Source organism: Acinonyx jubatus, chromosome B4 (genome assembly GCF_027475565.1).
Source record: "Acinonyx jubatus isolate Ajub_Pintada_27869175 chromosome B4, VMU_Ajub_asm_v1.0, whole genome shotgun sequence".
Taxonomy (NCBI): domain Eukaryota; kingdom Metazoa; phylum Chordata; class Mammalia; order Carnivora; family Felidae; genus Acinonyx; species Acinonyx jubatus.
The window spans coordinates 94,421,927-94,437,619 of NC_069387.1; the positions used below are offsets into that span (position 1 = coordinate 94,421,927).

The following is a 15,693-nucleotide window of genomic DNA, read 5'->3' on the forward strand; positions in this document are numbered from 1 at the left end:
GATGTTGATATATTAATATATAGAGTTGGAAGTATATGTATAGGGCTAGAATTCAGGGGAGAGAAGGGGGCTGGAGATAAAAATGTAGAGGTCATCAGCATATAGATGGTGGAGGACTAGATGACATTGCCAAAGGAGTGGTGTATTTAGAAAAGGAGGGATCCAAGAACTGAGCTCTGAGGTAGTACGTTATTTTTTTTTTTTAATTAAAAAAATTTTTTTATTTACTTTTGAGATAGAGCACGAGCTGGAAGGGGAAGGGAGACAGAATCCAAAGCAGGCTCCAGTCCCTGAGCTGTCAGCACAGAGCCTGACTCAGGGCTCGAACTCAAGAGCTGTGAGATCATGACCTGAGCCAAAGTCAGATGCTTAAGAGACTGAGCCACCCAGGCACCCTTCTGAGGTAGTACTTTAACTTATAAACAGGAACAATTAGGAGAAATCAGCAAAATAGACTGGGTTGAGCATTGCACAAGGTATTGAGATCACTGGAGATTTTGATTAGAGAGGTTTTGGTGAAGTGACAACCTGATTGGAGTTCAGGAGGAAACGGGAGGAGTGGATTTGGAGACAATATATACAGCTCTTTCAAGAAGTTTTGCTCTAAACAGATGGAGACAGAATGGGATGCCATTCGAGGGAAAAGTGTGGTTAAGTAAGGTTTTTATGAAGAGAGAAACAATAGTATGGTTGAAAACTAAGAAAAACTCATGAAACTGGAGAGGGAGACAAGAATTACTAGAGCAGCATCCTTGGGTAGCCAGTAGAGTATGGATTTCATGCACAAGAGGAGGGGTTGGACTTAGCCACGATCTTGGAAGCTCATTTAGAGTGATAGGAGAGAAGGGGACTGTGTGAATACAAATGCAGTTATGTGGTTAAAATAGTAGAATCCTATGGAAGTTCTCCTTGGATAACTTCTATTTTCTCAGAAATAAGAAGCAAGGTGTTCATCTAAGAGCTAGAGTTCGGAGAATATACCATGTTGGAAGCTTAAAGATAGAGAAGATGTAAAGTAGTTCTATGAATGGGGACAGGGAATGGATGAAGGAAATAGAGCATGAGTGCCAGGCAGAATTAGGGGCCCACATGAGGTTACTGATGGCAAATGTAAAGTGGGATCTGTTAGGGTGGTTGTGTTTTGCTTGTCTTTTTTAGCCATAATAAGTTAAATGGAGAGTTGGTTTTAACGAGGGTTTTTTTTTTTTAACTTACTAATTTTCTTTCTAGAAAATTAGTTTCTAGAAGTACTTCCCTTATAAAATACTTTAATATATCACTTTTGATCCCTTTTTGTTTTCTGCCTGGCATGTCACTTCTAAATATACAAGAGGAAAGAAATAAACTTCATGAGGGTATAAATTTTTTACCACATTTAAAACGCCTATTAAGGCAGATATATTCTATATTATTGTTATGACTGTATAAATTGTGTTTGAGTTAATAAAAAAATAAACTTATGTACCTGTTTGAGACTGAACCATTTTGATGTTCTTAAATGAAATTTTACATTTATTATGCTTTCTTTGGTATTGCTTTTCCTTATTTGTTTGATAAACGGTTCCACAATTCTATAGATATATACTTGGTTTTATTAAATCTAATGTAGTATATTTTAATAGAAAGCTATAATATTCTAATATTTTTTAAAAATGCCCTTACAGAATATAAACTCATGTCATCTTCTATTTGTTAGATTCTACTCAGTTGTAAAATACCTCCCCATCTCTTCACAAGTACAGGTTTACCCAGCTATCTGAAAGTAGAGCGTTCCTATGAGACCTTTCATAAGCCTAAATGGCGTAAAGCAAAGAAACAATTACTATTAGCTTATATGAAAGATTTCTTAAGGATTCCCACACCCCAAAAATAACCTCTTTTAGACTTTTTTGATACCTTAGGACACATCTTGCTAATAGATACACAAAATAAATTACGATAAAGCACAGATGCTCGCAGACACAGTTCAAAGCTATGGATGGTTGAGGGTAAGTCCCGGGAAAAGAGCTTGGCGGGACCCATCTGGCTGCCCAGGGTGCATGCTGCCTCTAGCAGCTTGCTGAATGTTATTTTTGCTTCTGGACGTTTTTTGGAAAAGTGAAAATCCTCTTCGGATTTCTTTTGGTTAGTGAAAATGGGTACTAACGTAGGTCTTTTGTAAAAGTGAAGTGGTGTAATGCAAACTTCTGAAAAGCGGGAGTATCTGTATGGACAGTGTTTTCAATTTATTCAGTTTAAAGGGGTGGAGTGCAGTGGGGAGAGGTCAGTTATAACTTTTAAACAGAATTGGTTATAGAATAAATTAATCATTTTGAATTTCTGTAAATTATTTTTTAATTTACTGAGGGATTCGTTTGGGGAAGACCGTTAGTAAAGCCTTTCACAATTAGCTGCATTTGCTAGTATCAGTGTTTGGGAATTGAATTGTCAGTACAGTTTGGGGTATGCTCATGGTAAAGCTTCCAAATCTGTTTTCAGTGTCATGAAATCATTTCCAGCAAAATGTGGGTTTTCATTTTTTCAAAATTAATACATATTGTTTATACTAATATATAAATTGAATAATGTATATATGAGAATAAGGAAGTCATTCGTCCTGAAGATGATTATGGAACATGACAAAGAAGTTGATAATGAATGAAGCAGATATGAATGAAACACATCTCTTTGATTACACTTGATTGCCTAAGAGCTTTTTTTATTACCATTTTCGGATAATATGGCCTATCACATGCATTCATGACTGGCAGTTTTATTGCTAACTAATGTGAATTATTACTTGGTATTGCTTTTAATTAATTAAAAGTGTTTTCTACTATTAAAAAATTTCTGTGTTTAGATAAGAATTGAGAAATCTTTGAAAGTATACCCATGAGGAAGTGGACTGATTTTTGAAAAAGTATTCCAAAATGTTACTTTATTGCATATCTGAAATAGAATTTGATGATTTTTTTTCATTAAGTGAAAGATTGGCAAGAGAGTGAAATTAGTACCAAGAAGAATTTTGTTCTTGTAAGAGGTAAGCTTTATAAGAATCTGTTTTTTGAAAGGTTTTCAAATATGTGATGATTTTCCTCCTCAGAAAAAGATGTTAACAGAACAGATCGAACAAACAAGTTTTATGAAGGCCAAGATAATCCAGGGTTGATTTTGCTTCATGACATTTTGATGACCTACTGTATGTATGATTTTGATTTAGGTAAGTTCTCTGACATCCTAATTTAGAAAGATTTATGTATATTTATTTTAGAATTTAAATTTATGAACCTATTAGATGTATGTAACAGCTCTGTGGGCTAGTTTCTGTAGAGATTGTTCTACTGGACTGGAAACTTAGAAGGCTGTGATTCCCAAATTGTGCACTGAAGAACACGGGGTTGTCACAGCATACTCGTGGGACAATGTGGGATATTTTAAATTTTTGAGAGAGATCGTGAACTCTGTAGGGTACTGCTGTAAGTCCTAGCTAAAGTAGTTCAGAGTTTCAACATTAGATGGTCACATTCCTCCTGATGAAGTTAGTTTTGCAAAGCAGAGCTTCAGGCCTTGCTGTGTGATTCAGCAGGTACTGTGTGAAAATAGATGAGGGACAGGAAATGGGAATGGTGGTTTCCAATTGGATTCCAAGGTTTGAGAAATAGTGTAGTATCCAACAGGTGCTGAGTTCTTAGGACAGAAATAGATATTAAGTTGTTTGGATCTAACTACTTAATAAGTGGAAGTGTTAGTTATTTTCTTGAGCTGAGGAGTGCTTTGGAAAAAAATTACTAAGATGTTAAGAAGTCTGTGAATTGAGAAAGTTTGGGAACTTTTATTTGGAAAACTTAGCTACTTTGTGAAGGAAAATACTGATGTGATGTCTTGGGCAAGCCATGCGGATAATTATCTAGGCCATGTAGAACTTCACTCTCTTTTCTTGATAACTGTGTTTCCTACCAAGAATGGGTTAGAAAGACAGGCTGAGAGGGGCAGTTGCAGCTTGCATGGGGAAGGGATGATAAGAGTAGAAAATATAAGGAATCAATATTTTAAGGGATAAGAGAACTTGAGTTGTTTCTTTAAAGGACGAACAGATTCTCTAAGCAAGTAAGTAAGCATAAGTAATGGATAAGTTTCTGAGTTATCTACCATGTGAGTAACTTCCAAGTAGAGAATGGTGGAAATAGATGGTTTCCAGATTATTTTAGTAGAGCTTGAAAAGGTTTTGGAAAAGGTAATTAGATATTTAGTGTATTAAACCCAAGTGAGCCTTGAATTGTGGTACATTTTCTTCACTGTTTGTGTCTATGTAAATTCCTCTTGGCTTCTTTTATATGTTAGGGTAAGATGTAAACTCTTTGTGGATCTTGAGGCATCAGCCTCTTTGGTGAAGGTAAATGGAAAAACACAGATTTATCTTTAAAATGTAAAATTTAGTCCTATCTATCACCTCAAATAATGAGCCTCAAATTGGATCATTGAAAACCTATTGGTAGAGTAGTGCTTTTCAGGTTAGAGAATGCTGTCATACTTGATTTTGACTCTCATAGCAGCCTTTCAAAGAAGTGGGAAATCATTCCAATTTTATAAGGTTATATTGATTCAGAGAGTGACTCAAGGTTGTACAAGTAATAAATATTGGACTGGAGTAGAGACCCAGGTCTTTATTTTCAGGCTGGCATTTTCACCTCTATACATCCACCACACTGACCCATTGCCATTTTACTGTAGGGAATAGGACGATTGTCTTAGGGAATGGAGGCATTGCCCTCTACTGTCAGATGATAATTTTGAGATAGGAATTCATGCATATTCGTAGGAGTTCCTGAATGCTCATTTTTTTCAGGGCGTAGTCCAGCTAACTGTATAAATTACTGTCTTCATTTGTCTCTATTAATCCCTCGTTCTTTCTGGGCAAGTACCTAAGTTATCTGAAACATAGTCAAGGTTCCTGTTAAGAACTCTGGCCTTGTGAGAAGTCAGTGTAGTTTTCATAAAGCAGTGGGCCAAATTTCTTGCCTTTTACTCATGGTGAAGTAACCTGGGCTGTTGTAAATTTACTCTTGTAAGTAATTCTGTCATATTGAGTTGTTTGGCTTCATAGACCATACAGATGAGGTATAGGTATATTTACATTGAATACAACGTCATGAATAGTGAGGAAGGAGACAAAAATTACCAAAAGCAGACAGAAGAACTCAAGGAAGAATAATTTTTCGTTAGTGCAAAGACACTACACTTAAGATGTTTCTTGGGAGATACCTTTTTTAATGGTGTATGTACATGATGATGATCCTAAATAACCAATAAAACATTAAATTATATTTGAAATACCATATGTAAGAAGGCAGAGAGTGTCTAAAAAAAATGATTTCCACCTCCTCTAATATTTTTTATTTGATACTCTAAGGGCTGAGGTTCAGTTAACCTTGAAATTGACCTATATGTAGGTGATTTTTTTCTTTGCAGTGTAAGAAAGTGTGTGCTAGGATAAGGAGTTCATTTCTCATGCCCACCCCCTCTGAAAGAAATTTGCTGTGGAGATAATTTTAGAGAACTACTTGCGAAATTGTAGTAGTGCTGATTAAGATGTGCATCAGTCAGCACTACTGCAGGATCTTAGTGTCACTGAATGCTAATTTAAACAGCTTTAATCTTTCTTTAATTAAAAGGAATTTGTACATTAATTCCACCCCCGCAACTCATGACATACCCCAAAGAACATCATGTATAAAATAAAATAGATTAAAAGCAACTAGAGTATGAAGATAAATTTGACTACTTGCTTCAGCTAAGACTTGTATAAGAAATATGGTAGTGATCTCATATGACAGCTGAAGACTTAAATGATTAAATAAACTTCTTAGAAATTGTCATTCATTATAACTTTATAATAAAGCACTTTTTTTCTTTCTTTCTTTTTTTTCCAACGTTTTTTTATTTATTTTTGGGACAGAGAGAGACAGAGCATGAACGGGGGAGGGGCAGAGAGAGAGGGAGACACAGAATCGGAAACAGGCTCCAGGCTCCGAGCCATCAGCCCAGAGCCTGACGCAGGGCTCGAACTCACAGACCGCGAGATCGTGACCTGGCTGAAGTCGGACGCTTAACCGACTGCGCCACCCAGGCGCCCCAAGCACTTTTTTTTTCTAGACGAGAGGTACTTGGTAAATCTTTTGAATAGCACACTTTGAAATATTTTTATTATAGACTGTATACAGTCAGACCCAATGAAGTACTCTTTTGCACTTTGCTGAATTCAGATCAAATTTCTTTCATACTCTAATTGGCTTAGCATTAAAAAAAATTTTTTTTTTAAATGTTTATTTACTTTTGAGAGAGAGAGAGAGTGCTAGTTGGGGAGGGGCAGAGAGAGAGGGAGACAAAGAATCAGAAGCAGGCTCCAGGCTCTGAGCGGTCAGCACAGAGCCTGACGTGGGGCTCGAACCCACAGACCGTGAGATCACGACCTGAGCCGAAATCAGAGGCTTAACCAACTGAGCCACCTGGGCACCCCTGGTTTAGCCTTTATGTTGGTCATTGCTTTCACTGTGTCAGTGCCATCTAGAGAAGTTCTGATGATAACAATTTAGTCTTCCTTCTAACCCACTTACTCTTTTTTAAAAGTGTTTTTATTAGGGTTCTGCAGGGAAACAGAACCATTAAGATTCTGTATGTTTATGTATGTTTTGTGTTTTTATATATATATATATATATATAAATTTGTATATTTTAACATATATATCCAGAGAGAGAAAGAGGGAGAGAAAGAAAAGAAAAAGATTTCTTCTGAGGTGATTTCTTCTGAGGTGTAGGCTCACACGATTCTAGAGACTGAGAAGTCCCACAGTCTGCTGTCTGCAAGCTGGAGACCCAGGAAAGCCTGAGAGCAGGAGAGCCAGTGGTGCAGATGCCAGTTCAGATCTGCAGGCATGAGAGCCAGGAGCTTTAAAAGGCAGGAGAAGATCACTGTCCCAATTCAAGTAGCTACTGCGAGAGCACATTCCACCTTCCTCCATCTTTTTGTTCTGCTCAGGCTCTCCATGGACTGAATGGTGTCCGCCCACAGTGGGGGGCAGGGCAGGGGCGGGCATCTGTTTTCATCAGTTCACCAATTCAGATGCTAATCTTTTCTGGAAACACTTTCAGGACGATCACAGAAATAATGTTTAACCAGGCATCTGAGTGTCTTGAGGCCCACCCAAGTTGAGAGATAAAGCTAATCATCACAAGGGTGCAGGATTTTTAAAAAGCCTGTGATAAACTTGTAGAAATACTTACATTTAGATATCATACCATATGCCAATTTTCCCTGGCACTTTTCTCCAAATATTTTGGTAACTTTGTTGTCTGGTAGTGTAATCGGATGCCCACCATGGCAACCCAAGTGTTCTTTCGTGCTAATGTGAGTAGAGCCATACTTTTCCACAGGGTATCATGTAGACCTAGGTTGATAGGAACATAGGAGTAGATGATAGGGCAAGGCTCAGAGCAGATAGAGATAGTAAGGTGATCCCGAAGTGATCTGAGTTGTCTCTCTGTTATATCTCTGATCAGAAGTTTTCTCAAGAGACTCTGGCCTATATGCTTCCTGAAGTCCTTTGTTAAAGTTTTATTCCAAAATAAGGAAGAGAGGTGTAGAATTGTATATCATTTCTAGCAGAAATACCCTCTTCCCTTTTAAAATATATACTTTTAATGGCTTCAGTGCACATAGATTTTTGTGAATGGTAAGAATGTAAGCTTTGGACTTGCACATGAAAGACTGTATTTTCCATGACTTCAAGCTACTATTAGAAAAAAATCTCTAACTTTAACAGATGTACCAAAGTTACCAAAGTTGAATGATAATCTGTATGTAAAAAGGTTTCATATGAACTTTTGTCCCTTTGTTGGTTCAAGAATGTGTCTTAAATCTGAAATCAATTGTAAAACAGTTAAGAAAATTGAGAGTTTTATAAGGTGGAACTAAAAAGTAAGCTTGACACGTTGAGGTGAGAAGCAAAACCAAGACTTTTAAAGTGAGGGGCCTGATCGTTTACAGTTTTTCTTTTTAATCAAGGGCTGTAATTGTCATGACTGAGAATTATAACAACATCCAGAGAAAGGTAGAGTGGTAGTTTCAGGTACAAAGTATTGATTGGATTACACCCAGTTGCTAGCATTGGTTGTGCATAGAATAACAAGAAGAGAAAGGCAAGAAGAACATAGATAGGGCTATTTAAAAGAAATACATAATTTTGTACTTCTTTTGGTTTAGATTACCAGTGATCTGGTGGCTAAAGCAGTTGGGCCCTTTTTAAAAGTTCTTATTTTATTTGACTTGTTCATCACCATTAGGGGCTGTTGACTCTTGGGCCCTGAAATGTTTCCCCCCCTTGACTTTTACAACACCTTTTTCATTTGTTTTTTTTCCCCCTTACTTCTGACTGGTCCTTCTCAAATGTCCTTTGAATATATACACTTACATTTGATGTTCCTGTGGGTTTTTTCTCACCTTTCCTGTTTTATCGTAGTAATTTTGCACATTAATTTTTAATGTTTGTTTATTTTTGAGAGAGAGAGAGTCAGAGTGTGAGCGGCAGAGGGGCAGAGAGAGAGGGAGACACAGAATCTGAAGCAGGTTCCGGGCTCCAGGCCATCAGCACAGAGCCCGATGCAGGGCTTGAACTAACGAACCGTGAGATCATGACCTGAGCCAGAGTCAGATGCACAACTGACTGAGTCACCCAGGCGCCCCCCTTAATTTTTAGTAATATTACCCTCTCTTGATAGTGATGACCACACTGAAGACATAAAATAGCAGCTATATATCTGCTTGGCATCTCAGTCTATGACAACTCATCTTTCTTACCTGATTGCTAGACTTCCTCCTTGTTTGTTTTCTTTTCTTGGTAGACGTCAATATCTACCAGTTTCTGAAACCAAAGAAAAGATGAAATTTTAGATGAAATTGTAATGATATGCACAGAAGAATTACATAAAGCTTAGGTTTTCAGAGACATGATTGTTTTTTGTTTGTTTTTTCTATTCTTAGGGTATGTTCAGGGAATGAGTGACTTACTTTCCCCTCTTTTATATGTGATGGAAAATGAAGTGGATGCCTTTTGGTGCTTTGCTTCTTATATGGACCAAATGGTAAGAACAGGGGCTCCTTCCTTTAATCAAACTAATTTTGAAAAATTTAGTTCTATAATCTTACATAAGATTGATGTTTATATTTTAGCCAGTTATGGTGGAACTTAAAAATTGCTCTATGTTGTTTGTTTCTTTTTTCTTGTTTTAAAATGTATTTATTTTTGAGAGACTGAGGGAGAGTGGGGGAGGGGCAGAGAGAGGGAGACAAGAGACAGAGAATCCCAAGCAGGCTCTGCACTGTCAGTGCACGAAAGAAAAACCCACAAACAGTGAGATCATGACCTGAGCCAAAATCAGGAGTCAGACGCTTAACCAACTGACTGAACCACCCAGGCACCCCTGTTTGTTTCTTTTTTTAAATAGCCTTTTCAAGGGACTTGAAAATACTGACATTGTTTTTAATACAAGAAGTAGATAGTAAGTGCCTGTAGCACAAGGGTAATCAGGATTTAATATCAGTAAATGCTTGTGTTCTGCAGAAGAGCTATGAGTCATTATAGAATATTGATGAAGTAGATGAATTCAGTTCTTGTGAAGTAGTTGAACTTTCATATCATCTGTTTCAGAGATAAAGCTTAGTCATGCCAAGTAATATCCTTACTTTTTGTGAACATTTTTGGATTTTGTCATTATAGTAACTGATTTTTCTTCTAGATCTCTGTTTGAACTATTTGTAATGGTGACACTTTCTTAGTAATTCATTGTTATTTTCTCAGAAGCATGTGATTATTAGAGTTGAACTATGTTTATATATACATATTACAAAGAACATTTTATCTATTGTCACTGATATATCTTGGAGACAGAATTCTGGGACAATAGCACAGAGTATTAACAGGGAAATAAAATAGAACAGTCTTCTCAAGTAATCTATTAGAAAGAAAAAAAAAATAGAAGAGGGCTAAGAGGAGATAAAGGCATATGAAATCCAAAGACCTGACTACATAAGTCACTGTACTGTTTCAGAGTAAAACTAATATACTTGCCGCTGGACCCTGAGGTTGGGTATTCAAATGGCTTGCTAGCAAGGGGATAAAGATATTGAATATATAATCATATAAAATGTTTCCTTGTAACATAAGGTTTAACTCAGTTTCTAGGATATGAATGTGGGATTTAGAAATAGTACCCTTCTCTTTTTTCCTTAGTCTATTCTTCCTCTCTTGGGAATTAGCTTGCCAATTTTTCTTTGCCCTTCCAGTTTTTCCCACTTTTCCCTGTTTCTTTAAGTCTCTTATCCATGGTTCCAGCTCATCCTCACTTCTTCTACTTTTCCAAACACATATTTGCTAAGATTTGATACTTAAAAATATCTTTTACTATTAAGTTAATAAGTATTTCGAACTGCATAGTCATGACCATGAATTAATGTTTTGGATTATTTGGAACGATTATTAATTGCAGTAATCTGCTAATATCATAGTTTGTCTTCCTTACCTTTTTGATTGATTTGATTTTACCTGCTTTCTTAGTTCCAATTACTCTCAAGTGCTCTAGAAACCTGAGGCATTTGTTATAAAGGTCTGTACAACTGATACTAATTGTATAAAAACTGTTGTCTGCCTTTCTTGTGTTTTTGTTGTTTATCCTCTTTTCACTAGAGCTAGTATGTTCCTTGATAAAAGGCTCATGTCTTTAACTAGTTCTCTGGTATGCTTCCAGAATTTTCCTAATGCCAACATGAGGTTTTTGTGCAACAGATTTTTGTAGAATAAACACATGAAGATTTCCCCAGTGCTTAGTTTAGACACTTTAGAATTAACATGAACATACTGACTGCATTTTGATTTTTACAGTAATAGTTTCCATAAAATTGAGCCAATATTGACATGTGCAGAAAATGGACTTATGATGCCATATATATACATACATGCATGCATACATACATACTTGTGCATGTATTTAGGTCTCAAATGTAAATGAACATCTGTAATATACACTTTACGGTCTATTTGTCATTTTTGTGTATGAAGGTTCAAATTCTTCTTTTTCATAGTAAATGTTTCTGTGTTTGCCTTTTCCATTGAGAATGGTCTGGGGATTTTTCTAGTCTTTATTCTAAAAAAAATCTCTTAATATATTGTCTACTAACATTTTTTTCATATTTGAATAAAAGGGTAACATGTTGCAATCAAAATAATCTGCATGATTATTTTTTACTGCATTGCTGTTGGTTTGGTGTCCTTAAACCCATACTGTTATTTGACTCCTTCTTTTTGTTTTACAGCTTTATTTCATGTAAGTTTTTATTTCTTTTGTGATGACTGAACCTGGTGTCCATAGATTTACTCTTGTTATATTTACTCACATCTAATGTAGGGATAGTCATAGACTGTATTTATTATAGAAATATTATAGAAAGATTAGCAAAATGATCTAATGAACTTTCTTATACCCACCCATTCATTTTGCTGTATAATTTAGTTCCTCCCTTCCTTCTCCTCACCTCCCTCCTCATATATATACACACATGTGTATATATACATATACACGAATATATATGAGCATGTATATATATGAATATACATGTGTATGTATATATGCACGCATATTTATTTACAGATGCAATTGAAGCCATTTGTATATCCATTGTTGATCTAATTTTCCCTTCTCCAGGAGTAGCTACTTTTCCAAAGTTGTCTTCTGTCATTTTGGGAGCACTTCTTTTTATAGCAGAGTATGCCATGTTGGTACTCCCAAAACAACTCTAGCCTTTGGTTGTCATAATAAAAAATGATGCTGTTAATCAGAGAGTTAATTTTGCCTTTCGTTTACAGCGCTCTGTGGTAAATGTGAAGGAATGATATCCCAAAGGCTTGTGTCAATCTAGTAAACTAGTTCCTTAAGGCATAAAAGAAAAATCAGTTTTTTGAGAATCAGTAGCCTTAATTTTTTTTTTTTTAAGCTAAGAGTGATGCTGTGTCTCCAAACTAAAAAAGAAGTGTGAGGGAAGAGATGTTGTCCTTAGGGTTTTTATAAGCATTAGGACAGTAGGTTACCGTAGAGGAGTTGGCGGCACATAGATAAAAGGGATCAGAATGATCTAAGGAACCTTCCTGTTATTTTGGTCTCATTATCCACCTCCCAACACTTGGGTAAAGTTTTGGTAGGGAGTTTACTCAACTTTGCAGATTATTTAAAGTATGTAAAGTAAACCATAACTGTTCTTAAACTTTGTGATTTCAGGACCCCTTCGCACTCTTAAATATTATTGAGGACTCTGAACATTTCTTTATGTAGGTTATATCTCTTGATGTTTATCATATGAAAAATTAATATTGAGAAATATATAAATATTTATTAATTACTTAAAAATAACAAACCTTTATACCATAACACCTATAACCTTTTTTTAATGAAAAGCAACTTTTCCAAATGGAAACAGTTTACTGAGAAGAGGGATTGTTTTCCATTTTCCATTTTCTTCAGTGTCTACTTTAATGCAAGACAGCTGGATTTTCTTACCTGCTCCTGTATTCATTCTATTGCAGTGTCACTCCTCATATAGCCCTTCATACTTGGGGGAGAATTTAAAGTGCAAAATGCATATAATATTTTGGAATTGTCATGCAAATGATTTTGACTTCACAGATTCCCTAGTGTCATCAAATTTAAGAAATAATTCTTTAAAATGAAGTATATGTTAAAGCTAAAATTAATTTTATTTTATATGGCAATTTGAAGAAATATTTACCAGTGGAAGTGATTTGATAAAAGTTTATTTCGCAAGTGTGTATTTCTTTCACCAAGTTTCTTATTTGATGTAAGAAATAAGTGTATCCATCTGTAGCTCTGCGTTCTTCTTTAAGTCAAATGAATAGAGGAAAACAAGTAATCCTTACTTTGACTCCAAGGATTTTCTTCCCTCCTTTTGAATGTTGCTTTAGCTTTTCAATTTGTTGTGATTTTTTTTTAATATAACCAGTGTGGTATAACTCCAGCATTTGTCCTTAGACTCTTGCTTTATCTATCAGTGATTTTGTACTATAGAATATGTATTCAGTATTACTTATGTGGTAACATTTATTTCCCTTTAAAGCATCAAAATTTTGAAGAACAAATGCAAGGCATGAAGACCCAACTAATTCAACTCAGTACCTTACTTCGATTGTTGGATAGTGGATTTTGCAGTTACTTAGGTAAGTTTGGTTAATCAAATTACACACCCAGCAAGTTGTAGGGTAATATACAGAGAGAAAAAGTGTAAAGAACTGTCTGAAAGCCCCATATACTCTGTCACTGTTGCCTGAGTTCCTCTGAGAAATCAAAGTGTGGTACCAAACTATCTTTCTATAATTATGCCTTAAAACAGTTTATTCATAAAATGAATTATTACTATTTTATGGTTTTCTTTTAAACAAATTTGAATAATCGTTTCTTTGAATTAGTAAAGGCAATTAAATCTATAGAACTTCTAATAGCTTAAGCTGTGTAGAAATATTTGAGTTTGAAATAGGTCACTGTATTCTGAGATAATTAACATAAGAGTAAGCCATATATGTTTTTTTTCTTCTGTATAGAATCTCAGGACTCTGGATACCTTTATTTTTGCTTCAGATGGCTTTTAATCAGATTTAAAAGGGAATTTAGTTTTCTAGATATTCTTCGATTATGGGAGGTAAGTTCTTAAATTATTTTACAAATGTAATATTTATTATGGAAAATACTTTATTGTTCTATAGAGTATAAATGAATTATAATAGTCTAACTGAAATTTCTAAAGGAAGTATGTAATAAGTATAGTATAAATATGGTTTTTGTGGTCTCTCCTTAAAATTTTATGATCTTAAATTGAATATCTGGTCTTTGGAGCATTTTTCTATAAATCACAATCCTCATGAAGTTTCTGGGCCACTAGGTTTCCCAGAACAAGTTCTCTAGACCATTTATATTTGTGTTCTTTCCTTGGGAGGCTTGACTTTATGTGAGACTCTGATGCATTCTGGGATAGGTTTGTATAGAGTTCAAGGAAGTTTTGACAGGCCAGTCTGTTGAGATAGCACTTTGTAGTGTGAAGTATTGGGAGGGAGCTGACTTGTGTTTGGCTTTTTAAAAGAAATTTTAGTTAGAGAAAAATATTAATAATGTAATAAACATCTCATGAATCTATGACCATTTAATTTCTTTATTTCATTTATTTGAAATTGTTTTTTTTAAATTATGAAATTTATTGTCAAATTGGTTTCCATACAACACCCAGTGCTCATCCCAACAGGTGCCCCTCAATACCATCACCCACCCACCTGTCCCTCCCACCCCCCATAAACCCTCAGTTTGTTCTTAGTTTTTAGGAGTCTCTTATGTTTTGGCTCCCTCCCTCTAACCAGTTTTTTTTTCTTCCCCTCCCCCATGGTCTTGTGTTAAGTTTCTCAGGATCCACATAGGAGTGAAAACATATGGAATCTGTCCTTCTCTGTATGACTTATTTCACTTAGCATAACACTCTCCAGTTCCATCCATGTTGCTACAAAAGGCCATATTTCCTTCTTTCTCATTGCTCAATGTCGCTCCTCATCAGGGAAATGCAAATCAAAACCACACTCAGATAATCACCTCACACCAGTCAGAGTGGCTAAAATGAACAAAACAGGAGACTATAGATGCTGGAGAGGATGTGGAGAAACGGGAACCCTCTTGCACTGTTGGTGGGAATGCAAACTGGTGCAGCCGCTCTGGAAAACAGTGTGGAGGTTCCTCAAAAAATTAAAAATAGACCTACCCTATGACCCAGCAGTAGCACTGCTAGGAATTTACCCAAGGGATACAGGAGTACTGATGCATAGGGGCACTTGTATCCCAATGTTTATAGCAGCACTCTCAACAATAGTTAAATTATGGAAAGAGCCTAAATGTCCATCAACTGATGAATGGGTTAACGACCATTTAATTTCTACCTGATAGATATCTTGCTTGTTTGTGCAACAGCGTTGCAATGACATCATATTTAACACTAAGGCAAGTATCTTAATATTCAGATTTTCATGGATACCTCCGAATATGTCCTTAGAATAAATTTCAAGACACCTCTGAATCAAAGAGTAGTCAGTTTTTAAGGCTGTTGATAGATTTTGCCAATTGCCCTCAAGAAGAGGTGAGAGGTCTTTATTTTTTAGAATGTGCACAGCAAAGACAGGAAAGAAAGGTCACATTTAATCACTGACAGTCAGTGTTAATGGACTGTTAATGGATCAGTGTTAATGGATCAGTGTGCTTTTAAAATAGAATACTGGTGTAATGACTAATTGCTACCTTATCTTCATAAAGATTAGGGATTACAGAAACTCTCCTAAGGAAGGAATGGGGGAAATAATTCATTTGGATAATAAATAGACTTCTATATAGTGGAACTCCTGTGCCCTCTGAGGTTTTTACAGCTGGAGACTGGCTCCTGTACTGTCAGCTACCATTAGAGAAGGTGATGTGCTGACAGAGGATCATTGCTTTGTGTAGGATAACTTCCTTTGTTTGAAATTAGAAGTAAAACTCACCTGTTCTTTACCTGGAATCATACTTAATTTAATGAAAATTTATTTTTTGAGGGTTGTCATGAAATTTAATCTTAATGGTTTGATAGTA

The 15,693-nt window shown here is 35.7% G+C and overlaps 1 protein-coding gene across 4 annotated transcripts in view; it reads left to right on the plus strand.

Moving 5' to 3' along the window:
- TBC1D15 (TBC1 domain family member 15) overlaps window positions 1-15,693 on the plus strand; it is a 73,839-nt gene that overhangs the window by 53,221 nt on the left and 4,925 nt on the right. For all 4 annotated transcript variants that reach the window (XM_015063624.3, XM_015063625.3, XM_053226495.1 and 1 more), the window contains 4 exons: window positions 3,083-3,199; window positions 9,017-9,117; window positions 13,157-13,256; window positions 13,638-13,735. In XM_015063624.3, coding sequence (XP_014919110.1) covers window positions 3,083-3,199; window positions 9,017-9,117; window positions 13,157-13,256; window positions 13,638-13,735 — 416 coding nt within the window. The remainder of the gene's footprint in view (window positions 1-3,082; window positions 3,200-9,016; window positions 9,118-13,156; window positions 13,257-13,637; window positions 13,736-15,693) is intronic.